Source organism: Pelecanus crispus, chromosome 2 (genome assembly GCF_030463565.1).
Source record: "Pelecanus crispus isolate bPelCri1 chromosome 2, bPelCri1.pri, whole genome shotgun sequence".
Classification (NCBI taxonomy): domain Eukaryota; kingdom Metazoa; phylum Chordata; class Aves; order Pelecaniformes; family Pelecanidae; genus Pelecanus; species Pelecanus crispus.
In genome coordinates this window covers 18987196-19013853 of record NC_134644.1, presented here as the reverse complement: position 1 = coordinate 19013853, position 26658 = coordinate 18987196, and the positions used below count along the sequence as shown (strand labels likewise).

General features: G+C 39.4%; 1 protein-coding gene across 2 annotated transcripts; it reads right to left on the bottom strand.

Annotated features, from left to right (window-relative positions):
* Positions 1-5175: 5175 nt before the first annotated feature.
* Positions 5176-24101, bottom strand: MASTL (microtubule associated serine/threonine kinase like). 2 transcript variants are annotated; one of them, XM_075705823.1, is made up of 13 exons: positions 23913-24101; positions 21539-21676; positions 19966-20105; positions 18311-18399; positions 16865-16971; positions 16396-16528; positions 15645-15817; positions 13230-14477; positions 11469-11607; positions 9977-9991; positions 8289-8402; positions 8096-8197; positions 5176-5333 (listed from the first exon to the last, which is right to left on the bottom strand). In XM_075705823.1, the coding sequence occupies exons 1-13, from the start codon at positions 24099-24101 to the stop codon at positions 5176-5178; spliced, it is 2745 nt and encodes a 914-aa protein (XP_075561938.1). The 2 variants fall into 2 exon arrangements, with proteins under 2 accessions (XP_075561938.1, XP_075561937.1); XM_075705822.1 differs by lacking the exon at positions 9977-9991.
* Between the last annotated feature and the right edge of the window lie 2557 nt (positions 24102-26658).

The following is a 26658-nucleotide window of genomic DNA, read 5'->3' as shown; positions in this document are numbered from 1 at the left end:
ATAGAGGGTACAACCTTGTAAAGTTTGCTTGATTAAAGCATGCTTTACACTTTAATTTTAAAATAAATTAATATATAAGTTGTCTAAGTCTCTGGAAAAGGGAAGTGCACTAAAATTAGATACGACAGAGAAGACATTCATTTGCTATAAAGAATTACATCATAACATAACCCGTGTTTAAGATCTGAGTCTTCAGAAATTTCACTGTATTATTGATGTAGTTTCATTCTTCACCTGGACTACGTATTACAAATTATTTTTGAGGAAAGTTATTTTTTGTCCTTCCTGAAAATCTTTTATAGTTTGGAAAACATTTTTCATACAAGCTATATAAAAATGTAATCACATCATTTAATGTTTGTTTTACCAGAGCAATTTTAATCTTGTTTTTAGTTAAGTGCATTTTTTTTTAAGTTACTTTTTCCCTCTTCTGATTTTCTTATTGTAAAGCTGAATTAAAAAAATAAAACAATCAGAACCTCTTTGAAGACTGCTGTAGCAATCGGGTGGTTTTGTGTGCCAGAGGTAAGTTTTGGCTTGATACGTCCTGAGAACTCAGGTTTGAACAACGCTTATGCTGGAAGGGCAGTTTTGCTGTGACCTGAAGCCATTGTGCCTGTAGCTTAAAGTTCCTAGAGTGATTGACTTCTTACCATAAAATGATAGAAATGATGATACAGGAAGGATACTCTAGCTTGAAGGTCACGTTAAAAAAAACCCCAAACCCTCCTGGAGCAGCATGGCTCCTGACAGGGCGAAGCACCCTGGAGGGCCTCCGCCCCCCTTCATAACCATGTTACATGTAGGTGTATAGCTTTCAGAGATGGTGCAGACATTCTCAAAGGTACTTCAACTGTTAACTTCCCACTGACATAAATGTAGGTGTGTGCCATCCTTGTTATTTATTCATGTTTCAATAAACCAATCCCTTAATATTTTGTATTTTATCTTGAACTTTCTTAATGTTTAGTAAATGCTGTACGTTTGATCCTTTGGCTGTACAGAAGAGCCTGCTGGCTACATTATGAAGAAGCTGTCTCAATCTAAAAGTTGTAATACAAAACACTACTTTAATAACCATTTACTTGTACCTCATAAGTGGGCCTCATCTGATAGGGGTATCTCAAACTCAGCCCAACTTGAACAGATTTCTAGTTAGCTGGTATTTCATCTTAAAGGTAAGGAAAAATTATTTACTTTTTATAATTTGCCCAGGTACAAAGAGGTGCAGCTTTAACTTGGAAAAAGTGGCATAAGCAGATCATTTGAGCTCAGAACTGGGATGTGTTGTTCTAACTGGTGCTCTCTTCAGGAGGGCTGTCAGTCAAAACAGTTCTGCATAGCACTGGAAACATCTAGACCCAGCTCAAAATTGCACTTTTGAAGCAAGTGTCCAGCTAGTTCCCTGCAGTGAATCAAAATTCATCTAAAAAGCATAGGTTTGCTCTGGAGGAAACCATGGAGAAGACATTCCACCTACTAACAAACACGTGTTCAGCTGAGGGAACCAGAACAGAGCCAGGTGTATGTGTGTAGGGGAAGCTGTTCTACCCCAGCACCCTCAGTTTCTCTCCTGCTCTGGTCCTGCAGCAGCGCAGTAAGTGCTGATGGAGCCACTGGCTGGCTGTGACTCCTTCTAGTTACCCGGGGAGCAGACACGCAGCAGGAGTTACAGACCATCCAGGGACTCTTTGCTCTTCTGCCATTCAATACACACGTAGCAAAGATTGCAGGAGGGTGTCAGCAAGTTATGAACTGAAGGGCATACCTAATACTCTCTAATAGAGGTGTGTATTTTCTTGCTTCTAATCACTGTCTTTGCTGGGGTAGGGAGAAATGGTCAAGGTTTCTTTGTGTAAAAATCTACCTCCAACCCCCCAGCAGGGTCAAAAGTGGAAGACAGTTTAAAGAAAAAAAAAAAAATGCAGAAGCAAGCAACAGCAAGACTGCAGTATTTTATTTTATATATTTACACAAAAGTAAGGTTTTTTTGAGAACATAGTAAAGAGGAAGGGAATGCATTTTGTTATAGAGTAATCATCAGTGAACCTGATCATGATGAAACTGGAACCTACTAGCTCAAGAACACATGGCAGCATTCCAGTATCTTGGCCTCCAAACGTTGTGCGGTGTATAGGTGAGCCTAACAGCAAGTTAGTGGTAGTAACAGTTGTCCAAGACTGCTATTCCTGTATAAGCATGACAGTTACTGTTCTCTACAGTTCTTAAGTACACTTGTGTGCAGATAAACTGTCTCCCAAGATAACCTGGAAGCTACAGAGTTTAGAGAAAGAAAGTTTAGGCCTTCAAGAAACACCTTGTAACAGCTAGAGTACTTGCCAAGTTGTATTCCACAGCTCCTAAGGACCAGAAATTTTTGCTAGCTTACACAACTAGTTGTAGTTTATTACTAATGAGAAGAAACTTTAAATCTTTCAGTTACTACATTACAGCTTTTTGTACTTCTCCCTGTAGCATTTGAAGTCGGGCAATAAGTGGGGCAAAAACAATGGGATTAAGAGTTGACAAGGAATTCCATATTGAAGAATAAAGCTAGGATTCACCTTTTTAACAAAAAAAAAAAAAAAAAAAAAAAAAACCACAAGCCACAAAAAAACCTCCCCAAAACCCACAACAAACAAAACCACACCACAAACCCCAACTATCAACTTTTTTAATTTAACTCCATGTTTGCTGTGATCAGGATAAATCCAAGATACTGAAGAGAATGGGATATTGCAAGGCTTCAGTGCTAATTGTGCAGAATTTAGCAGTTCTAGACAGCAGTGTAGTGGTAACTGTTTACATTAAACATTCCAATTTGTCAGTTGGCCTATTTATTGTTCTACAGAATTTGGTTTTGTATTGCATTATAAAACTATGGTAGAAGCATAATTTTCTTTTAGAATAAGGGTTTTTTTTTTTTTATAAGGCGGCTTGAGGTTTTTATTAAAAAAAAAAACAACAGTAAGTTAACAAGATTCTTTATGCCTAATGTTTTAGTGTACTATCATCTCTAACTATATACACTAGCATTAGATTACCTAAAAGACTTGTAGTTCATTGTGATTGTCAAGAAGTTTAGATAGAAGCTTACTTGACCTTTGTAGCTGATTAAGAATTATTTTAAAAGATAACTTCTAACCCCTTGAAATGTCATACCACTGTAACTAATTTTTTCCTGCCCTCAAGGGAATGTGTTATCCTGCAAAATAGGAATGGGTTGTAACTATTTGTAAAGTACTGAAGACAAAGCGCTGTTGTGGTGTTCAGCATGTGTTATTTCTTAACACATTTTAGGGTATTTTCCTCAGTATGAAACTGAGATTCATTGTTGTAAGACTAGTTTTCTTAAACCACATTACTAAAAATGGAAGAATAAATTGCATAAAATTCCAGTGATTACTTAAATTAAGGTATTCCTCCTCCTCTAATTTATATATTCTAACTATACACAGGAAAAATGCTTAAAGAACTTATATTCAGAGAATGTTGTCTATGGATACTGCTTCAGTAATGTATTACATTTCATTGCTTGCACCTTTTTCACATAGCATTAATTTCAGTAAGATTCAACAATTTAGAAGTTTTCTGAAACTGAAGTCCTTAGCAAAGGGGGTGAGAGTCACTGTATGTTTTGCAACTTGCCCAGATTCTGTTTCATTCTGAGTTATCACACCTAGAGCTGGGATTTGTTGTTCTGAGCTGTTAAGAATTAGCTCTCTTTTGGTCCTAGGAAACTTCCTTTTTCCCCACTATTCCCCTTCCTTCCCCAGCTACCTGAGGGGACAGCAGGAAGCCTAGCAGACACTGTTTGCTCAGAATTCCATCAATAAATCTCATCTTCCAGGAAGCAGGGCAATGAAGGGACAACTCACTTCCCCTGAAAGAAGGGTCAAGTTCATGAGACTTGAAAGCCACTTGGCAAAAATTGCTATCAAAATGCTTGGCTTCTGGCACACAGCCACTGTGGCTGGCACCACCATCTAGCACAACTGATCTTTATCTAGAAAGTAAAAACCTAGAAAATAAAAATCTTTAGTAAGTCAGCTGAGAAAGATACCTATGCAAGAAAAATACTGAAGCTAATTCAAACAGAATTACCTGCAAACAAACCTCTAAAACCTAGCAGATGTAAGTTGTGTGTTGCACTTGAAAATAGATTTAAATATACTTCCCCCTAATTAGGATTTTAATACTGAATATACACTTGTAACTTAAGTTCTAGTAAAAGCTAAGAACTGGTTGTGAGTTTACAGAACAACAGTCTGTTAATTTGCAATGCATTATAGTCTTTAATATATAGCAGCTTCAGTATGAGTAATACTTCACTTGTTAGCTAACACTCAGGTGATTTTTTTGTTTTCTATCATCTGACATGAGTAAGCTCAAACACATTACTCAGCATTTTCCATTTAAAATAAGCAATTGCTAAAATGTATGCGGTTCAGTCCATCTTCCTATAGTGTAAATGGTTACAATGCAACAATTTAAACAGACTTGCCCCAAGTGTCCTTTCCCTATTCCATTTGTCTAGGAAAGGATAATAACCAGTGGAACTACTGTCAATCTCACATGCCACATCTAGCCGAGTTAAAAGAGACAGTGTTGTTCAAAGTTAACCCTTCTTGGGATAAGATAAACAGAAGTAAGATGTATCAATGCTGCATTAAGATTTCAATTTTCCACCTTGAATAAAAACATCAGTTTTACACAGCAGATATATATCCAAACTGGTCAGAAAGGACTACTCCCAAACAAGACTGCCATCACACTGAACCACCAATAGATAAGTTATAATTAGATACAAGAAGCATTTGTGTTCTTTCCCTAGTATGCTGAACTGGGAAATAACTTCACACCTCCTAACTGGAGTTACTCATTGCTGTTAAAAAAAGCCCCATCATTGCCAAGTGTTATTAGCTCCAAGAAATACAATGCTCTGGCCTCTCAGTAAGGTGCAGTAAGTGAGATAAGAAGTAGCATGAAGGCACTTGGTACCAGCTAAGTTTTGTACAGTAGTTTCACTTTAGAATAAAGGATGCGATAATAGAAACAGGCTGATAACTTAAAACACACTGTAAATTTGGCAAGGAAACTTAGTTAAGACAAACTAGTGTTATAGGACTACCTGTAAGTGTGCAAAAGCATGGAGAAAATTCACTTATCTTGATGCTATAAGCTAAATCCAGACACAGTCAGGTGCTGAGCATTATTCCTAGCTTCAAAGTAGGAGGTATCAGTTTCATCATCTGGCTGAGGTATAAATGGCATTGTTTGATTCTGTAGATTATCCCAGTCCACACCATGAAAGAGGGCGTGATGTTTCAGTTCTGAAACAGAAGTTCATATAAGCATTATAAACTTCCTTTTGTCCAAGCCCCATCATCACTTTGTTCACTTGATGCATAGCTGTCAGTAGACTTGCTCTATTTTGCTGTTTTGGAAATTCACAGAAGTGCAAGTTGAAATTGGGTTTTGATTACCCCCAACCTCAGTGGGATCAAACTGTTGTCATGCCAACTAGCCATCATCCCCAAGCTGGGGAACCTATTCTAGACAGCACACATAGCGGATCAGAGGTGCCCTAGGGGCATTGCTCATGATACAGCACCACAGACATTTTACACATCACTTCAAAGTTGGTTTTTAATTTTGACAAAGTTCTGTCCTGAGTAGACATGTGGGGGTCACTCCCACCCTTCTCCACTCCAGGCCACCTGCTGTTTGCTAGCTCATGGAGCAGTCCTCCTCTGCTTTGTACAGTCCCCTTCAGCCTGCCACCAGACGCAGAAGTCTGAACACCCTTACGGTGAAGTTACCACAGATCACCAGATTCCTCCTTCACAGCCTGAAGCTGGGATAGCTAACCAAGCTGCAAGACTTAGACACAAGGAGAACTCCCCCACCCTGTCCATTCTGACCAGAAGGCAACTTCCTGGCATGCAGGGTCTGATGTGCCTTTTGCATTTCCTGGAAACACCACTCCCTGATGAAAGTGACTTTGCTACTTTGACTTAATCCAAGAAGGCACCTTTTCAGCCAAGTAGGATACAAACCCATGTTTTTATCACCTGCACCACAAAAATCAAAAGCAAATAGAAAAAATAATAGGACAGGTAACAAAAATTTACATTTAGAAGGAGGTGGAAGTTTGACGAAGACAAACAGCCACTACAAATTTTAATTCTAAGCACATACCACACGCTTTTAGCTGATAGACAGTAAGACATTAACATTTGCATATTATTTGATCAGGAAATGTAGAAATAATAAAACACAATATTAGAGTTTATTTTAGACAAAAGGCAATAAGTCAGAGGGTTAGTCTTCTAACTCTAATAGCTTCAGCAACCATACATGCAGCAGGACACTGCACAGACCCACTGTCTCAGAATGGTATGTAGTTCTGCTCTTAAGTTCTCACGTACTGAAAGCTGTCTTCAGCTGAAAAGGTGAGCAGACTTCATGTCGTCTTCAAAGAAGTATTAATGTGTACCATAGCTGGCAGTCAGCTCCTGCCCATGACTTTGAAAGGGGAGGGGGGGCACAGAACCCAAACCCAAACTTTGGATACCAGTGTTCTCTGCCAAATACTGCTTTAAATCTCCTCTTATCTAGAAAGGCTGAACTCACAGGGGCACAGCACTGGACATGACTGGGATTTCTCAGCAAGTTAGGCTTCACAGTGGAGAAACAGAGAGAGGGAGAGCATGCATATTGGGGAGGGGGGAGAAGATGGCAGTGATGGAAACTCAGTTACAATAAAGAAGACTTATAGAATCATTTAGGTTGGAAAAGACCTTTAAGATCATCCAGTCCAACCATTAACCTACACTACCAAGTCTACTCTAAGCCAATCAAGGGTAGACTGGACTAAACCATGTCCCAGAGTGCCACATCTACCCGTTTTTTGAACACTTCCAGGGATGGGGACTCCACCACCTCTCTGGGCAGCCTGTTCCAATTCTTGACCACCCTTTCCGTAAAGAAATTTTTCCTAATTTCCAACCTAAACCTCCCCTGGCGCAGCTTAAGCCCATTTCCTCTCGTCCTACTTAATGGTTGTCCTGAAAGCTACTCATCCATCTTCACTTCAGTGGCCTATAAATTGGATAAAGAGATCAGATACAGTTAAAGATCCTGACAAAGAATGAATTTCCAGGAATTCCAGATTGGAAGAAACCATTATGTCATCTAGTTTAAATTTCTATGCATGACAGGCAACTAGATTTCATCAGTAATAAAGACAATAACTTGTCTTAATTAGAAGGTGTTTTAGTTAAACACATTAGATGCTTCTTGGGAGGCATTAGAGAGCCACAGAATTCCCCATTGACATCATGATCTTAATTTATAACTGTGTGCCTTCTCTAATTTGAATTGGCCTGGTTTCAGCTTCTAGCCTTTAGTCCCTTTTGAGTAAGCATTTCTATAATAATTTTTCTTCTCTAGTGATTTTTTGGGCAGTTTTCTCATAAGATTTCTTCTTCTTTCCAAAACATCTCACTCTAGGCTTTCTTAATGCTATCAGTTTTTTCTATAAAATATGGTCACTGTTACAACAGCAAATGTTTAAAGTCCTTCTACAAGGGAAAAAATTATATAGACTTTGTATAGTATATATTGCTTAACTCAGTATTCCCCTATACATTCAGTAAAGGCAGGCTGATTCCGAAGAAAAAGCTGCTTTGAATTAACTTTTGTAGGGGGCTTCCCTCCCAAACTATAGGCTTTTAATCAAGCTTCCTGAAATCAGTTAGGTCAAAAACCCCAAATTACCTGTAACCGAGTTTGATAAGAGTGAACTTTGGTACATCAGATGTCAAACACTGACCATCCATAGCAAAGCAGCATTAAAGCAAAACAAAAGTTTAATAAAAAACCAGCACACTCCTCCAAAAGATGTCCTCATTCAAAAGGGCAAAAATCCCACAGGAAATACCAAAACAACACAACTTGTTAAGTGTTCTAGCACTATACATGGAACCTAAATAGGCATTAAGGTTTATTAGTCTACATTTCAGGAGGAAGACATCACCACTTTGAAATTTTTAATTAGTTGCAAAGAACACAAGAGAATTTTAATACTAACCCTTCAGCCCAGCTCTCTTGGTACTGTCAATTGTCAGAAGAATATCTATTGCATTTTGGGCGTTATCAGACAGCTTTTCTTCACCCTCAGGCCAGGGAACATCTACAGACAAAAGATGCAGCTGTGTCAGTAACTCAAACCATAAAACAAATGTTAGAAATACATACTTTCCCCAATTACCGAAACGGATTACCTCTTTTCAAAATATTTTGGAAGACTTGTGTTGGTGTTTCATCATTAAAAGGTGGAATTCCAGTTAGAAATTCAAACAGACAAACTCCAAGGGCCCACCAGTCTACAGCAGAACCTGGTAAGAGAAATCCAGGTCATTACACTAACACATAGGTTTAATGATATTTGCAAAGGATTTGAAGATCAGCCATGGCAGAAATTTAAGAGTGTTAAATCCTGCAAAGTTTCTTGGAAACAAGGAAGAGACAAAAGAAGTTGTACTTAATAATCATGCAGAATGGCTTTTTAAAGCCAGTCTGCTCCTTAATTTGTTATAGATGATACCAGGGTTTACTGATAAAAGCAAGGGGGCTCTTAAGAACAACCTAATTATCAACTCCCATCACAGAGAATTCCAGGACCTGACTTCTCCAAGATTGTTTTGTGATAAGAAAGAATTGTCTTTAAGAACTGCTCTAGAGCCTGGATGAATGCTCCATGTTGTAACATGTATCTTTCTCTGTTCTTTGAGACAACTCCAAGAATTCAAACTATTGAACTTAATTTTAATTTGTCTAAGTTTATATCAAAATATTGAAGACAGCTTGCAGAATAAGCCAGCACACAAGAAGCTGGAATTACTTTCCATTACACTAAAGCTGATTAGAGCAATGCATAGTTACCAGCTATCTCCCCTTTGTTATTAAATAATTTTGGTTTTCCACATTCCAGGGTTTTTCTGGGGTTTTTTTTTTTTTTTTAAACCAAACCCATCTTATTAAACTACTTAAAAACAAGCAGGCAAAGCAATCCCAGACACCCCTGCATGCATTCTAAGCTTCCTGCATCTTTAAGCCATGCTCACTCCACTGTATAAAGAACAGATACCACACTTGGTGCAAAAAGATCTTTGCAAGAAAGTGAGTGTAGTTTTTCTTGGCATATAAAAAAATTAAGACACCTCCAAGCTAAGAAAACAAATGTTTTGAGCCATTTCAAAACCACTATTGATTAAGTTTAGAAATGCTGAAAACTGAAACTTTTAACTAGTAATCTAATGCAATTTAGCAACTTTTAACAGCAGTAAGAGTGCCCCACAGAGCTAAGCACAAAGCAGTGAGAACACATCCACTGTTGTTAGAGGTACTTGGATGTTCAGATAAAATATTCCCAGCTTCAGTCAAAGTCTAACAAGATCACAACTCTGAACAACGTAGTAACACAGGTTTCGGCACCAATTTTTCTCCACTCAAAGTTTAACTAAAGATTAGATTAACTCCTACCATATCCCTACTAAATCACATCTATCAGTATTTGAAGCAAGAAACTGAAATACCAGGTCTTGAGCCTCTGAGCCTTCTTCACCCATACACAGAGTAACTCAGACTGATGGCATAGTGGAAGGAAGCAATGAGAAAAAGTGCCTCTGGTTTATTTCCTGTTACACAGTATCTTCAAGAATGCTGACTTTACTCCTGAAGTACAGGCTTAAACGTGATTTCTGATAGCCTAGTCACAGTGATACTGCTGTTTCCTGAACCTTCTGTAGAAGTAGCACACGTTCTTACGTGGAGTGCATATTGGACATATCTTTCTATATAGAAAAATTGTTCATCCAAACAATTTTCTTGGAAATTGTGATCTAGTTATACTTTGACTGTTCAGTTATGGCTGAACACTCCATTTCTGCACAGTATATAGCAAACTCACCAGAGATCAGAGTCCCTGCATATGAAAAGACAACGAAGCAAGAACATTACAATTATTGTAAAAAAAATAACCCTAACAAATACAAACATCAAGTATGAATCTCTGAAGGCACAGGAATACAATTTTTTTTCTTAAGGTAGTAACTCAACAATAAAGATGGCAATGTTAAATCTAAGCTAGAAACAGAAATAAAGTAGTTTTGTAACATGATTCTAGTTTAGGATTACAACTACATTTGCAAGCAAATTAACAACACCAGAAATACTTAATGAGGGAAAGTTTTGAGTTTCAAAGCCAGAAAACCCTGGCCTCACTGAAGGTAATGGGAGACTTGTCATTTTCTGACATAAAACCCAGACTCTTTGCAAGTTATCACTGAAGTCCTGAAAACACTCAATAATTGCATGCAAGTCACCTTGCAACCAAGTTTCACATTGTCCAAGTAGCATTGATTACATTTCCAAACTATTATCCTGTTTTAATGCTTGCCAAATAACAAGGATTTGTAAATGGAAGTGCAAAACAACAACTACATATGTTTAGTAATTTTAGTTGTTACAGTTAAATTGTTAAGTCTCTTCATGCAGTTTTAGTTAATGTATATTGGCTGCATACAGCAGAATTCTGCTGTTCCACAGATTACTAATCAGTATTTCTCAATGAAGATCTCATATCCCTCATAGTTTTCCTAAGACTACTAGCTCTACAAAATAAAAGTATACTTTTGAGATGGAAATAAAGTGTAATAAATACAACAAATGTATCAGGTATACATTGCATTTATTTTTGTTAATGGTTCTTGCAAGTTAGCAGGAGAATATTTCAGACTTTTTGTTGATCTCGGTGGAGCTTGGAATTTGAGCCAAAGAAATATATGCACTTCAAAGTTGTGCTATTTTATTTTCTTACAGTATTTTGCAAAAAAATAGTTGATGGCTACTACTGTCCACCTATATGGAAGATCCTGCCAGAAATCATAAGTGTTTCATGAGGTCACTCAACTCAGTAACTTATTTTAATGGAACTTTACAAACTTGTCTGGACACACATAACACTAATATCTATAAACATGGAATACATTCGAAGAATAATTGGAGGCTTAATCCTTTCATATTAAACTTCACTAAGTTCCTCCTCCCCACCCCAAAGAATCTTTAAGGACACTCAGGATGACCAAGTTGTGATTCCTAAGCCACATATGAGTCTCAGGCTACCTAAGTACACCTTCCAAACCGTTAGATTAGCAGCAGGCAAGACTGGTTGGACAGCAAGGCTGGACAGTCAAACCCTCCAGATATGTGAAAAAAAAAAAAAAAAATGGAAAGAGAAGCGGAAGCACACACAGCCATGCATGTTGGCAAAAGCTAAGCACTAGGTATTTGTAAAGAATTCACTGTTGCATTGCTTCAAGGATTTAGAGCTCTAGAGACATGTAGAAATGTAGATATGTCACCTTTCAAGTATTTAAAACTCCATGGTTTGTTTGTCTTACCATGAGGCTTTGTCAAAAGCAGCTCAGGTGCCAGGTAGTCTGGGGTCCCTAGGATGCGTTCACCTTCTACTGGGGCAGTTCCTCTTCTTACACTCTTTGGAGTCCTGTATGGTGTGCCAGCATCTCCCTGATGAGGTGTCTTAAAAGGTGCAACAAAGATTTCAGATGTCAAACAAAAACAGCTGAGAAACTCCCATCTCCAGGTTTACTAACAGGAACAAAAGTTGATACTTAAGTTCAAGTCAAGAACATGACACAAAATGTACATTCCCTGAAAAATGTATGTGTGAAATGTGCTTTATTGTTTAACCTCTACCCTATGGATTGCACAATGCCTGCAGGTGAAGTTCTGTTCAGGTTAGACTTAGTGACTGTTTACAGCTACACAAACCTTCTGAAATTAATTTGGGACATTATTTGAAGATAAAATATGCAGGCTTGCAAAGAGATCAATAAATACTCACAGCCAATAGGCTGACTGCAATGAAAAATCTCCTGTTATGACCTGGAGATACTACTAAACTATTTTGCAGAGACTCTCAATCTTTATTTTTCAATATACTTTTAATTCCCATATATCTGGTATAATTTTGTTTCCAACTTCAGTGCAGCAGAGATCAATTCATTATCACTATGTCATAAAGGCTACAGAATCCACTATTAAAATAGATACAAATATTAAATCCACTATTAAAATAGATCACAATGTGATTTTAAAGAGAATCACAAAAGTATATAAAAAAAGGCATCCTCTTGTTCAAGTCTAAGTTACAAAAAACATAATGCCATCGGTCATTTATTTCTCAAGAGATGAAGTGCATACTACTATGACTCCATTTCAGCTGAATGCAAGCTAAGTTTCATAGTCAATTAAAGTTTTATGCAGATGAAACAGAAGCTAGCAATTCAGGCAAGTCATGAGAAAAAAAGGCCTCCCCAAAAATAATGTTTTGAATGTCCCTTTTTGGTACACCAAGTCATTCAACACACTGCCAGTTCTGTCAGAAAGCTTTAAATCCTATAACTAGAACCTAAGTAACTGGATCAACACCTTGTAAAGCTATGCCAAAATGAAACAGGAAACACTGATTGAAAGGTATACTTTTTCTTTTCCCACATTGGGGCTCTAATTTACTTTAGGACAATAAGATTTTTACTTACTATCAGAAGGATTAAAAAGGCCAAAGCAAAAACTTCATAACCTACAAGCTGTTATTACTGTTTACATCAATCTTTGTAACAGGCTTGTAATTGGTACTTGACAGTATATATTACACCATCACTTTTGCCAGGATAAAAAAAAGAAAGTGGCAAGCACAATAGCAGTTACTAGCAGCTGAACAGCATTTGCACACTGTCTTGGGAGGGATGCAGGATAAAAAAAATAAATCAAAGGCTTCCCATTACATCAGGAGACATATAATTACAAACAGGAAGTACCACACTGCACTAAAAGTAGGATGAGACAAAATAGCAGAAGCTTTCTTTACCAGTTCACTGTAAGAGCAAAGGATTTCTCAGAGGTGGACAGACAATGCATGCTGAACCAGAGGCAAGCCAGCAGACATACAGTTATCACTAAATTCTTACAGAAATTATAATTTCGGGCACACAAGTGCAATAAGTGAAAGCCTGTCAGCAAAAGTCACTTTGACAGACCACCTCAAACAACTTCAGTTTCCCCTAAATTAACAACTGAAATAATTTCACGTCACTAATGTTTAATGCATGCACAGAAATTCTACATGTGTCCTTACATACCTGATAGACCCTATACGGCCTTCCTTTCTGTAATGGAGTAATAGCTGTTGGGTAAGAGCCACTACAAGCAGGTGAAAGATCCATTATATCTAAGGAAGCCATGCTACATGGCTCAGATACATTGGATATATTAATTGGACTATTATAACTTCGAAAAACAACAGCATTTTTTTTTAAGAGATTCAGTGCTTCCATTGTCTTTTCTGAAGGAGAAGCTAGTGTGTCAAGGTAAGTTTCTTTCATGTGTTTTTGGTCATTATCCTTTTCATGATGCAATGGCTTGCAGTCCTGGACAGTATGCACTTCCTCTGCACTTTGTGAGGCATCTTGGGACTCTGGCGATGTTACTAGCATGCCTTCTGGTTTTGGTTCCTCAAAGGAGAGGTCTTTAACACTTTTGTCCAAATCTAAAAGCTGCTTTTCCAAATGACTTTCTGTAACAGACATTTCAGGAAATGATACATCAGAATCTACACTGAGGATTCCTAAAGGTTTTTCATCGTTAGTGCCTAAAAAACTTGAGTTCATGTACTCCTTTTTATCATCCTTTTCGTAGTCTCCATCCAGATCACACATAAGATTTTTGGCTATAATTGGAGTAAGTGATTTTTCTACTGTTTGCTGGTTACCAATAAAATTCTTAACTTCTTCGGTGCTTCTGCAGGTGTCACGTAGGCATCCATCATCATAAAGCATTAAGGACTGAATTTCTGTTGTCAAACCTGTCCTTTCGTTTGCTGGAAATTCTGAGATCTGACAGCCACGTTTATATTCTGCGTTGCTTTTTTTAACATAGTTAAATTCTTGACAAGGACTAGTGTCAACTAACTCAAAGCTTCTTTTTACACCTGGCTTTTCAAAAATTTCTTCCTCTTTGATAGGCTTGACAGGCTCACTCTGCCTTGAAGGTGACTGTTGTTGATTGGAAGTTTCTGCTGGTTTATTAGTCATATCTCTCTTATTTACAAAGAGTTTTTCTTCCCAAATTTTATTTTCAGAAAGACATTTTCTGACTATGCCTTTCATATCCAGTGTGGTCACAGGAGTATCTGTTATATCAGAATGTTCACTTCCCAGCTTCTGCCTATTGCCAGAATCATTGCTGCTGATGGGAGAAATGGCAGACTCCAGTTCTTTTTTCTTTAAAGCTTTACTGCCTTTGCCATTCAGTAATTCTACATTCGAAAGGAGAGCTGACCCACTGTTACTTGTCCTGCCTGTTGTAGAACATAGTTCATCTTCACTTTGCTGCAAATGAGCACATTAAGTTTTGAGTATCAAGAAAAATAGGATTACAGCATTATAGAAATGTGTCCTTTAAAATACCTTATTTCCACTTCCATAAAGAACTGCAAATTGGCATTACTTATTCTTTATAACCACTAGTAGTGACAAACATGACCTAACACATTCAAAAAAATTCAAAACTAAATTAGGGATAATTTGATAATTTGACTTTTTAAGAACATAAAATAAGCTTGCTAGAATACAATAGTAAATGCAGTATTTTTAAATGCCTGAGGATGAAGAAATACAGCAGTTAAAGCTATATTTGTGATTCTACGTTAAGAAGTTAATCTACAGAAGTTCTTTGGTTTGGGGTTTCTTGGAAACTGAGAACTCCATCATACTACACTGTGGCATATTATGCTTCAGAGATGACAAAAAGAAAGTCTGATACTACTACTATTTTGGTATCACAATACTAAAAACAAGGCCTTGGGAAATTGACAGTTAAAACAAAGAATTATAAACTGTTTTAAACATAAGTTTGTGTGTAATCTAAATAGGAATCATGGCACAGCGGCATTTTCTTTTAGGTCTGTATTTGTGCAGAATTTCATTAACAGTTTAAAATAGGAGAAAGTATTTTGTAACAGATATAATTACTGGTGTTATGTTAGTTGATACAAAACCCTTCAGTAATTTAAACCTTAAACTTTTTTTCAGTTTTTAATAGCTAGTAGAAGTTTGAAGTGTATTTTGTTTATTATTTTTCCCAAGTTCTGCCTTTTAAAGAAATTCTTTTGCCTGCATGCTGAGCTAATAAAGCTATAGGGATAAGGTCAGCTTCCAGACAGACAGTGCTCCCAGCATTGCCCACCTTGTGAAGAATAGGGCTAAACCAGTGCTGCCCAGTAGAAGCCTTCTCTTCCACTCCTTTGCTGCAGGCTAAATGGCCTTTGCTTTGCCTGTTATGTTGCACAGGACTACTATTCATTTGAAGAAAAAAATAATACTAGTTTGATCCAAAGCTCCTACTCAGCAAGGATTACAACCCCTGCTCCTTCTCCTGTAGGAAGGCTTCTCTACGCTCGAAATAACTGGGGGAAGTAAGTAGAAGAGATCTGCAACAGTGCATATACAAGTACAAGCTAATTTTCATTTATAGTGGGAAGATGAAACAGTCCTGACCTCTACATCTTTCTCCCACCTGGAGCTGCTGCAGCATTCCAATTCCATACTGGACAGGTACATGTGTGATTGACTACTGGTACTAGAGGTACCAAACCTTTTTCTTGACTGAAGTAGCGTAGGAGTTAAACTTCTTACTGGCATCACAGGAGTTAATTGAGAAGTATCAAGACCTTGAGAGGGAAAAAAATTCAAATGTTGATATAAACAGGCAACATGTATTAGCCAGCTTCTCACTACGTCAAGCTTTCACATCGAAGGAAGTTATGGAAAGCTATGCATGACATCAGAATTTCTCATCATCTTTCCTGCATAGTCAATTCACTCATTTTTTGAATTAGGCACCTGCCAAGAATTTAAAAGCAAGATGAACATTAACACCATAATAGCCCTCTTTCTCATTTCAGGTTAGAAGTGAAAAAGCAGCAAGATAAGACAATTTAAATGAAAGCACATATTGCTATATTAAATCATTTTTAATGAAAGTATGCCAAGAACTGACACTATTTCTGTAAAGTCTTAAAGGGTCATTTTGAATTCAGTGGTTATGCATTAGGAAAAAAAAAAATCAGAAGATTACGTAACTAGTGTAGGTGAAAACCTGTCAGACCTTAAGCACTAAAGGAATAATAGACAGCAAGACACTGATAGAAGCACACCTTTTATCAAGTGGGTCCAAGCTACTCATAAAATTAAAAGACCACAACCTTACAGCCAGACTATTACACAGTACAAGGCTTGATATACTCACATGTTTTGAATAATTTAGTTGAAAGAGGGGTATTTTCCTTTTGGACCATAGGTAAGGGAGAAACCACTCCATGCAGACTGTCAGATGACTGACTTGAATTGTGCCCTGGCATTTTCATTCCAACAGGAGTATACTATCAGGCAGGAAGAAGCATAGTTAAAAGTTAATGGAACCTGATCAAGACATCCAGGATTGAGAGTGTAACTTCACAAATTCTTTATTACGTTTGCATTGGAGCTTAGCCATGCCCATTTATGAAATTTTTTTGAAGCACAACTGATAGTCAGCAATTTGGAACATAGTCCAAGATAATCACTTCAGAACTTCAAGGTACTGGAAACACACAAGTCGTCATTCTACCAGCTGGCAGAAGAGGTGCAAGAATAGCCTTATCACTCTTATTATTACATTTAAGATAGTAAGTAAACTAAAATAATGAAGTACTTGCAAGACAGCAAAAATTACTTACAAAACCCAGAGAACTGATGAGAGACAACAATTGTCCTGGAGTACGTGAATAGTCTTGTTTTGGCTTTGCCATTGATGGTGTAGTAAGGATATCTATCATATTTATCTCTACAAACAGACAAAAAAAATATGAAGCAGGTCAGGTTTTCCTTTTGGTATTAAATAAGCAAAGTTACAGGCATTTATTTAAGTTTTATCATGAGGGGAAAAAAATTAGTCACGTACTTAAATAAACAAAAGAAGCCACCAAATTCAAGAGAAGACATACCCATACATTATTATTCAACCCAAGCTGTTTCTTCCTGTACACCCATCATAAAGTTACAGTTTATAAATACAGAAACTGTAAAAGTCCAATTTCTTTTCCAACATACTATGTTGTAAGTGTTACGTTTTCTAACTTGATACCAGCTTTGTTTTTTAGGTAGCAATTCCAGCCTAGGGGCTAAGATGGTAAATTTGATTCAAAGCCTGCCTTCTCACTCAAAGACATCTCAAAAAAGCTGGACAAATTTTTCATAGGTGGAAATTTAACTTTAGATGCCGTTTTTTGCTCACTAGAGGTAAGTAGGCTTATAGCTTACATAGCATGTTCAGCTAGATCAATAATCTGTCCCATTAGAACTTATCAATTAAAGCAGTATATTCTAGAAAATACAGTATGCTTAGGATTTTCCTCTATCCTCTTAAAACCATGAATCAGAAACTCCACAGACAACTCTGAATTTCTACATTCCTTTAACTATATAGAAAGGATGTACCCACTAGCAACTGTCTCAAAAAACTGAACTGGTGCTATGCAGCATTAGTTTGGTTGATATGGCTAAGGGTTTGGAGGTGCAAACTAGTTTAGGAACTGGCTATTCACGTTAAGCCCTGCAGCCTATTGCCTGTGCCAGTCATTTGACTACTCAGCTATATTTTCTGCTACTTGAAACCAGTATGTTCATATTAAAGCACTGACTTATAATCTTCTGTTACAGACTTACCACCTCCCCCTGTCCCTCACATTAATGTCTGGAAGGTCCCAGTTCAGATTGGAAATGAAAACATACAAGGACAGAGAAATTTGACTGAAGGACAGAAATAGCCAGAGAAACACCAAGAAAAAGCCAGAATTATTCATTCACCCTTTGAATTCTCTTAGTGGACTTCATAGAAAACTTTGAAATCCATACCGCTTAAGAGAAATGGCTCTAGATCATATTTCATACACTCTTGTCCCAGAGAATAAGTATTTTAGCTTCTGAAGTGCAATGCATAGAGCAGACCCTTTACTAGCATGTACCTTATCAGTAATTACCTATGAGAAATCAGATATTAATGCAACATTTGGGCTTATTTAATTGAAAGCTGCCCTCTATGGGGATGTAAAGCATTCAAGAATATAAGAACATGACACAAAAATACATTCTAACGCAACCAAAAGGATACAAACAACTCTTACCTCTGTTCAGAGTAACTCTGGAAAGCCCAAAGTCTGTCAACTTTATATGGCCCTGATTAGAAATGAGCATGTTGTCCGGCTTCAGATCCCTGAAGAAATGAATATAGTTGAAGTCAGCAAAAAGACAACTGAGCAATATTAAGTTAACTGACCAGAAACACTGAGTACAAAACATTGATTATAGCTGTTTCTCAATAACATCTCTTAGCCAGCAGAAATTCCAATTGGAGGAATACACCAAAATAATTAGACATATCTAGCACTAAATATTGTACAATATAATCAGTATTGTACAATATCAGTACAGGTTGGGGGATGAAGAGATTGGGAGCAGCCCTGCAGAGAAGGACTTGGGGGTACTGGTAGATGAAAAGCTGGACATGAGCCAGCAATGTGCACTTGCAGCCCAGAAAGCCAACCGTATCCTGGGCTGCATCAAAAGAAGCATGGCCAGCAGGTCGAGGGAGGTGATTCTGCCCCTCTACTCTGCTCTGGTGAGACCTCACCTGGAGTCCTGCGTCCAGCTCTGGGGCCCTCAGCACAAGAAGGACATGGACCTGTTGGAGCGGGTCCAAAGGAGGGCCACAAAAATGGTCCGAGGGCTGGAGCACCTCTCCTATGAGGCCAGGCTGAGAGAGCTGGGGTTGTTCAGCCTGCAGAAGAGAAGGCTGCGAGCAGACCTTATTGCGACCTTCCAATACTTAAAGGGGGCCTACAGAAAGGATGGGGGGGAATCTTTTTAACAAGGCCTGTTGTGACAGGACAAGGAATAATGATTTAAACTAAAGAAGAATAGATTTAGACTAGACACAAGAAACAAATTTTTTACAATGAGGGTGGTCAAGCACTGGCACAGGTTGCCCAGAGAGGTGGTGGAGGCCCCATCCCTGGCAACATTCAAGGTCAGGTTGGATGGGGCTCTGAGCAACCTGATCTAGTTAAAGCTGTCCCTGCTCACTGCAGGGGGGTTGGTCTAGATGAACTCTAAAGGTCCCTTCCAACCCAAAGCATTCTATGATTCTATGATTCTACAAATGTCTCGGGCCTTGTGACATGCATGGTGGTTTTACAAGAGTTGCACATTTCGTGTTTCAGCAGGTTAACAAGTGTTCTTCACTAGTACTACCATCACAACATTTACTTATGTGTAGCTCCTACACATGACAGTGCACATGACAAGCAAACCTCTAGTAAAAGTTTTCATGTGTGTTCTCTGTAGCACTACCACATGCAGCAAAGAATTCTCACTACAGGAGGAGCATTAGAGTAGCCAACGTCCCTTTGTCCTACAGATACATGCTTGCAGTATCCAGAGAGTTCCTGAACTAACAGTCATTTAAAAGCCACAGAGAAAAGGGACCTAGAATGCAACATAGCTGCTAATACACCACTGTACTGGGGGAAGAGCATGCAGGCAGAGGAAAGCAGTATATATATTTGCTTAACATATCTGGACAGGTTTTATTTTAGGTGTTGTTTCATGACATTGCTGCAGTGTACACATGCAAAAAGAGGTTCCAGAAGCTCCAGCAAATGAGGTAGCTGTTGTTATGAAATGGTGATTGGTTATGTGTTTAAGTGAAAAAAATCAAAAACCCAAACTAAGAAATACTTATTTGTAAGGGGAAAAAAAAAAAAAAAAAAGTAGGTTTTACCTGTGAATTATCCCATGCCTGTGAAGATAGTCAAGAGCCAATGCTGCTTCAGAAATATACTTAACAGCCATTTCTTCATCAAAATATCCATAAATATGGAGAAGAGATTTGACATCTCCACCAATAAGGTACTCCATCACCTGCCATTCAAGTGTTTTAAGTTTAACATTTCAAACACTTTTCAAATTTGCAAGTAAAATATAAAATAGTTTTCACCCCTAGGAAAATATAATTTCAAACAGCAGAAACTGATAGAAGCTTCCTTGTGCAAACTTAATTTCCCACACAATACTTTTCACATGGATAAAATAATTAAAGCTTCTGATGACAGAGAACATGAAACATTTTCTTTTTAATAGAACATTTACTTATTTTCTATTCTTTGCCTAGCCTACTTTCTGTAGTCAGCTCTCAAACTACTGTAGTCAGCTTTTAATTAGCTTCTGAAAGATTTCTATATTATAGAAAATAAATTGCAAAGGACTTCTGTGAAACTCAAGGCCTGAAGCCAAAGACCACTGATATTTTGATTTCTACAGAAGAGGTATCACAATTATTTTATTTTGCAAGTGATTACAGACAATACTAAATTCAGACCCAGGCCTTGTGAAATAAGTGCAAATTTCCAGAAATGTATACAGTGAGAGCAACTGTACATTTAAGACATGAGAGTGTTTAAAAAAAATACACACATCAAAAAAGTTATGTAAACACACACATTATTATGGCCCATGTCCTATTCAAGATAGAAGAAGTCAGCAGAGTTTCAGAAACTCACTCTTCAAGGACAAGAATAGGGTTTTGATCAAGAAATCTCACCAGAACTTGTATTCCAATATACAACACTATTTTATATATACATATATATATATATATATATATATGACTCCCAACATCTCCTTTACAAATCCTTCACCCTAAACTCCTCTACTCCACACAGCAGTTAGAGATTCCAGGAAAAGAAGCCTTCATTTACACTCAAAATGCATTGTAGGAGTGCATAGCAACCTCACCTCAGAATTTAATCAAGCTGTTCACTCTCTGTGCTTACAGCAAACCACACAAATTACGCTAGACTCATTGTAGACAGTCTTAATCCATACTACCTTTATGTGGAAACAGTATTAAAACCATATTCAAGTCCTACTGTACTCCACAGAGCTCCATGTAGACTTATCCTCTTGTCATCTAGGCCAAATACCATAATGAATTTTGAGCACAGGCCACAAGGTAAAACAGTTTTCCTTTAGAGTGAGCCACAGGGTATCTTTCAGTTACTTGGATTCTGCTTGAACAGAATGGTTTCTTGTTTTGTTTTCCCTAAGATTTCTACATATTCCTAAAACAGATTAGCTATTAGAAAACACTCTCCTGTAAGAAAAGGGAACACAAGTGGAAAGATCTTAAAGGTACCACGGGAAGAGAAATACTTCACTTGTTCAACCATTCTGCGAAAGAAAGTAAAAGTGACTAAGGAATACATGCTCACTACCATAACAATGTTTTCAGACATGAATATAGTTTCTTTAGTCCATACACTATCATAAAACACCACAGCCATTTATGTACTCACTAAATAGATGTTATTAGCTGACTGAAGTGAGTAGTATAAGTGCACAATGAAAGGACTTTTACTGAGAGCCAATGCATCCCTCTCTGCCTGGACCTGGTGAACCATGTTTTTGTTGATCATGTCTGCTTTTTTCATCACCTGAAAAACAAAACAAAAATCAAGTAGATAAACATTCTTTTCTTTGCTCAACCCACAGTTCTTTAGTCAATTCATTTATCAAGAAGTTGTGGATGCTCCATCCCTGGAAGTGTTCAAGGCCAGGTTGGATGGGGCTTTGAACAACCTGGTCTAGTGGAAGGTGTCCCTGCCCATGGCAAGGGGGGTTGGAACTAGATGACCTTTAAGGTCCCTTCCAACCCAAACCATTCTATGATTTCTATATGTCAAACTTGCATACATATATACATATAAGAGAGCTATAACTTCATATACAGACAGATTTTTAAGCCACAGGTTATTAGAGAACCTTGCTCTCCTTCTAATTCAGTCCTGAATGGAAATCACACTACCAGTATTTACTGCAATTGCACAAACTACAAAATGAGTGTTTAGGTGGTATGTGAAGTTAAGCTGCCCTAAGTCAATCCTTATCCACAGTACATAACTAAGAACCAGGAAAAAGTGTTCAATACTTAGATATATGCTTGGTCAGCAAGTCTTTCCATTGCTTCAGAGACTGAAATATATGGCCTGATGATTGAAAATAGAGTGCAGCAATAAGCCATCCCATCTTGGTATCCTCAAGAGCAAAACTGCAACTGTTCCAGCCTCTAATTCTTAGCTTTGCAGAGAAAGCAAGTGAATTTTTCTTGATTTAAAATTTACAATCAAGTCACCAAAAAAATATTTGTTTCCTTGGGAAGAAGCCTCAAAAGTATGCAACTCACAATGAAGAAATAACAAGCTTAACTGTGAATTAGGCTCTAATTGCTGTATTGAATTACTCCACTATATGTTGATGCCCACTCAATATTAATCTTGAATAGAAGATGAATAATAGCATAGCTGACAGGTATTTAGGCAAGCATTGCATACACATTGGAAGTTTGCCCACCTTCAACATCTTTGGTCCAGATACATATGGTGATATTAAAGCAAGTTTAGTTTACCCATTCTTTATGCAACACAACTGTAAAAAGTTGAGTCTACGGCTACCACCACCATTCAATAACAGAATTTGATAACATATAAAAATAGCAAGACATAAGAAGCATAATTTGATACCTTCTATGTCACTGTTGACCTTAACTAAAATTATTTACAATATGTTAAATTCAGTAGCTTGAATAATCCATAACTCTCACTGCAACAGGGATAAAGGATTTTCACAAAAGCTTTTAGGGCACAATACTTTCAATAAACTTGTGTGAGATACTAAAGCAATGCAATTGAACCACTCTATATGCAGCACCTAAAGTGTAGAAAATTGGTTTCTGCAGCTACCATCACTATTATCAAAGTTGATACAAAAAAAAAGAAATCCAAGGCATACACAGAATATATAGAACTACACTTTTAATAAGCGCTTAACTGTACAAATATTTAGCACATGTTTAAGTGTTGTAGCTGCGAGCAATCCATGAACTTCACTGCAATAGTGATAAAGGATTTATACAAAAGCTTTCACCTGAAAATGCTTATAAGAAAATCATGTAAATAGACAAATATAGCTCTGAAGAGCGATATCTAATTTACATGACTGTTTTTACATTTCCTTTTCTTTGTGTACCATGCAGCCAGTTATAATCCTTTTAATTGCAAAGTACAGCTCGCACAAAGGATTGGTAAAGTTTTTACTATTGACAAGCCCAGTTTTTAGTCCTTTGTGTATCAACATAGAAAATGCAAGTTTTGTTTTGAGTGTGTACTCAGCAAAAATCCTTTTTATAATTTGCTATCTTTATACATCTGAGAAGCAGACTTTTCATTCACGAACAAATGCGGAACACCCTCCCAGTGGCACGACAGCTGAACAGATTCAGTTATAAGATTTACAAGCACGCAGCAAAAAGCGCTGACGCTTTGGAAGGCTTTTGGCGTAGTTTTCTCGACATTTAGAAGCTGTCGTTATCAGATGCCTCCTAAACAAAGCCTCCGGGCGAACAGGAACGTGAGGAGAAAGCTCAACACAGCCATGCTGACAACAGCCCTCCCAGGCAGCGGGCTCCTGCCAGAAGAGCGGCAGCTCCCCAGAAGCCGCAGCGCCCGAAGGCAGGGGCACCCGTGTCGGGGCAGGCCTCCCTTTCCCCTCCGGACGCCCCTTTCCCACACGGGGTTAAACGAAAGCGGAGGGCGGCCGCGCCGCGACACCAGGCAAGGAGGGGGGGGCCCGAGGGCCGTCGGGGGCGGCGAGGCGCCCCGCGCAGCCCCTCACCTTCACGGCATAGAGCCTCCCCGCCTTGCGGCCCAGGTACACCTTCCCGAAGGCGCCGCGGCTGATGGGCTTCACGATGGTGAACTCCTCGATGGAGGGGGGCCGGGGAACCTCGATGCGCCTCGGGCCGCCAGTGGTCGCGGCCCCTTCCTCCGGCCGCGCCTCAGCCGCCGGCTCCAGCGTCCCCATGTCGCGCCCCGGCCCTGGCGCCCCGCGACGATTCAAAGCGGCGCCCGCCCCGCCCCGCGGCGCCACCGGCCAACGGGCGGGCGCGGGGCGCGAGGGAGGTGCTCTCGCGAGACCCCTGGCGCGGCGAGCGTTGGGGCCGTGAGGAGGTGCCTGTGATGGCGGGCGGGCGGGCGGTGCGGCGCCGGGCCTCCCGGCTCGTCGCGGGCTCTGGCAGCCTCGCCTTCCCCTGCGGCGGGCCGCCGAGGGCCCTGCTGCGGGCAGCCCTCTCGCTCAAGCGTCCGGGCAACGCTGGGGCGCTTCATGTGGCCGCTGCGGAGCGCGCCCGCCGCCGCCCTTAGAGACGCCATGGCTGCCGTTCTGCGCAGGCTTCTGCGTGGTGGCGGCTGCCGTGACGCTCAGCCTCTGGTCTTACCCGTGCGGTGCTGCTGTGGGTGGTATCTGGTGAGCAGTGTGCTCAGTTTTGCTCACAAGCAGAAGGCGTTAAATATTTACTATTGACATGGGCAAGCTGAATGAAGTTGATGGCAATGTTAGCTTTGAGGTTTGTGAGTGTTGCTCTAGTGCAGGTATTTCTGATAGGCTGTCACTATGTCTGGCTAGACCATATTGCCTCATTACAGCCTTCCCAGCTTGATCAGAAGGACTCCTTAAAAATTTCCTTTCCTCATGCGCTTCACTCACCTTTTCCCACACTTGGATACTCACAAGCTCCAAGAGCTGCGCGTCTAATTGGCGCAGCCAGGATGGCTTGTGCGCAAGAGTACGCTACCTATCTAGTCCTTACTATCGCTGTTGAGCCCTTACTGGCTCTTGGCGTCCTCTGGATTGGTGATGACAAACTTCTTTCTGGGCGTGTCTTTTATGATCAGGAGTTAGAACAACATGACCTGTTGCTTCCCTCCAATTCTTGGTTACTTCAGCCTCCATTAATCTTAGGCAGGGGTGCTCCCCATTTTCTGTGTTTCTTTGCTTTGGGTATCTCCATGGCTACATTCTGCCTTCCTGTTGTGACAGCGGGAACAGGAACAGCATTTACAGCGTGCTCTGACCTTGTTGCCATCCTCCTGTTCCCAGAGCACAGCCCTTCTGACAAATCATCTGTGGCAGCGCCTTATCAGAGTGCAGGCCTTCTGCTCTCAGTTTACACAGCATGGTTCAGAGTGTTGACCAGTTTTACTGCTCTGAGTTGTGCTCTCGGTCATTCTTTCAACCCTTGCCTTACCGCTTTTATGTTGCTTTCACATATACATTGCTGTTCCTAATTCATTCACACTGATCTTAATTGTTCTGTTGCAGTCCCTACATCAGCAAGGAGCTAGCTCTCCAGAGGTCAGTGCAGATCTATGGGCTCTACACAGTAGCTTAGCCTCATCGGGCCCTTGTTTTGCTTCAAGATACATCACTTACTATCTGATACTGCACAGGGAGGGAGGCCTTGCTTGTACTTGTGAAGGAATGCTGCTATCCCACAGATGCCAGCAATAAGTGCAATTTAGTGAGCAACTGTAGAAACCATTTTTTAAATTGGCTTTCTATAATGGTACTAAATACAATTTATCATTGGCTGTATTTGTCATTTAACTCTGCAGGATTTGTTTAGCTGTGTCTTGTCTGCAGTGATTTCAGCAGAGAAGCCCAGCTGAGAGGAGGGATCACTCCTTTTGGTGGCATCACACACCGACATCAGGTTATGCCAGTTGTGAAATGCTGCTGTCAGCCGACGTGCATTCCACTACAGCCTGAGCTCATCTAAGAGAGGACCTGTGCATTCTCTCCCTTCTCTCAAGGTGACACTAGCCATTGTACAGCTGTATGGAAAACTGCTTCATGGTGTGGATCCAGGTAAATGTTCATCACCTTTCGGGGTTTTTGTTGTTGTTGGGTGAGGTTTCTGCTAAATCAGCTAGCTGAGCCACATGATGGTGATCATGAGGGTGCTAGCGAAGAGATGCGCATGAAGGAGGGGGAGGCAGCACTGTCGTTGCGCTGATCGGAATCTGTGTAAGATGGTGTGGGACGGCACTTTCCGTGAGGAAAGGAAGAACAATGAAGAACAGTGGTCAGGTGAAAGAAACAAAACGCTAATAAAACCCCAAAATAATTGGAGAGCACATGGAAAAAATAGCACAAGGCATAGAAGGAGGATGAATATCAAAGACCAAATTCTGCCATATGTAGCTGCATGTGCCCATAACATCTTCATTTAGATTACATTTTAACTGCATGTGAGTAATGGTATTTAGGTTACTGATAACATATTTTAATTTGTAGAAGTTTCTTTATACATACGGTATGCTCTAACTCCATGCAAAATATTTTCAGTGCTTCAGGAAGGCATCTTGAGTAGTGATTGTAAGGGACGTGATCTAAATGACACATGTTCTTGCAGATCTGTTCCACGTGCAGTGGTTGTACTGATGGCAATCCTCCTGCTGATGCCCCGCGGAGCTGGCAGCTACGCTGCCCTGCACTTGTAGCGGCAGCTCCCCAGGCACGTCTCGGTCTGGGCGCAGGGTGACTGCCCCGCTTCCAACCCACGCACAGCCCCACACTGTTA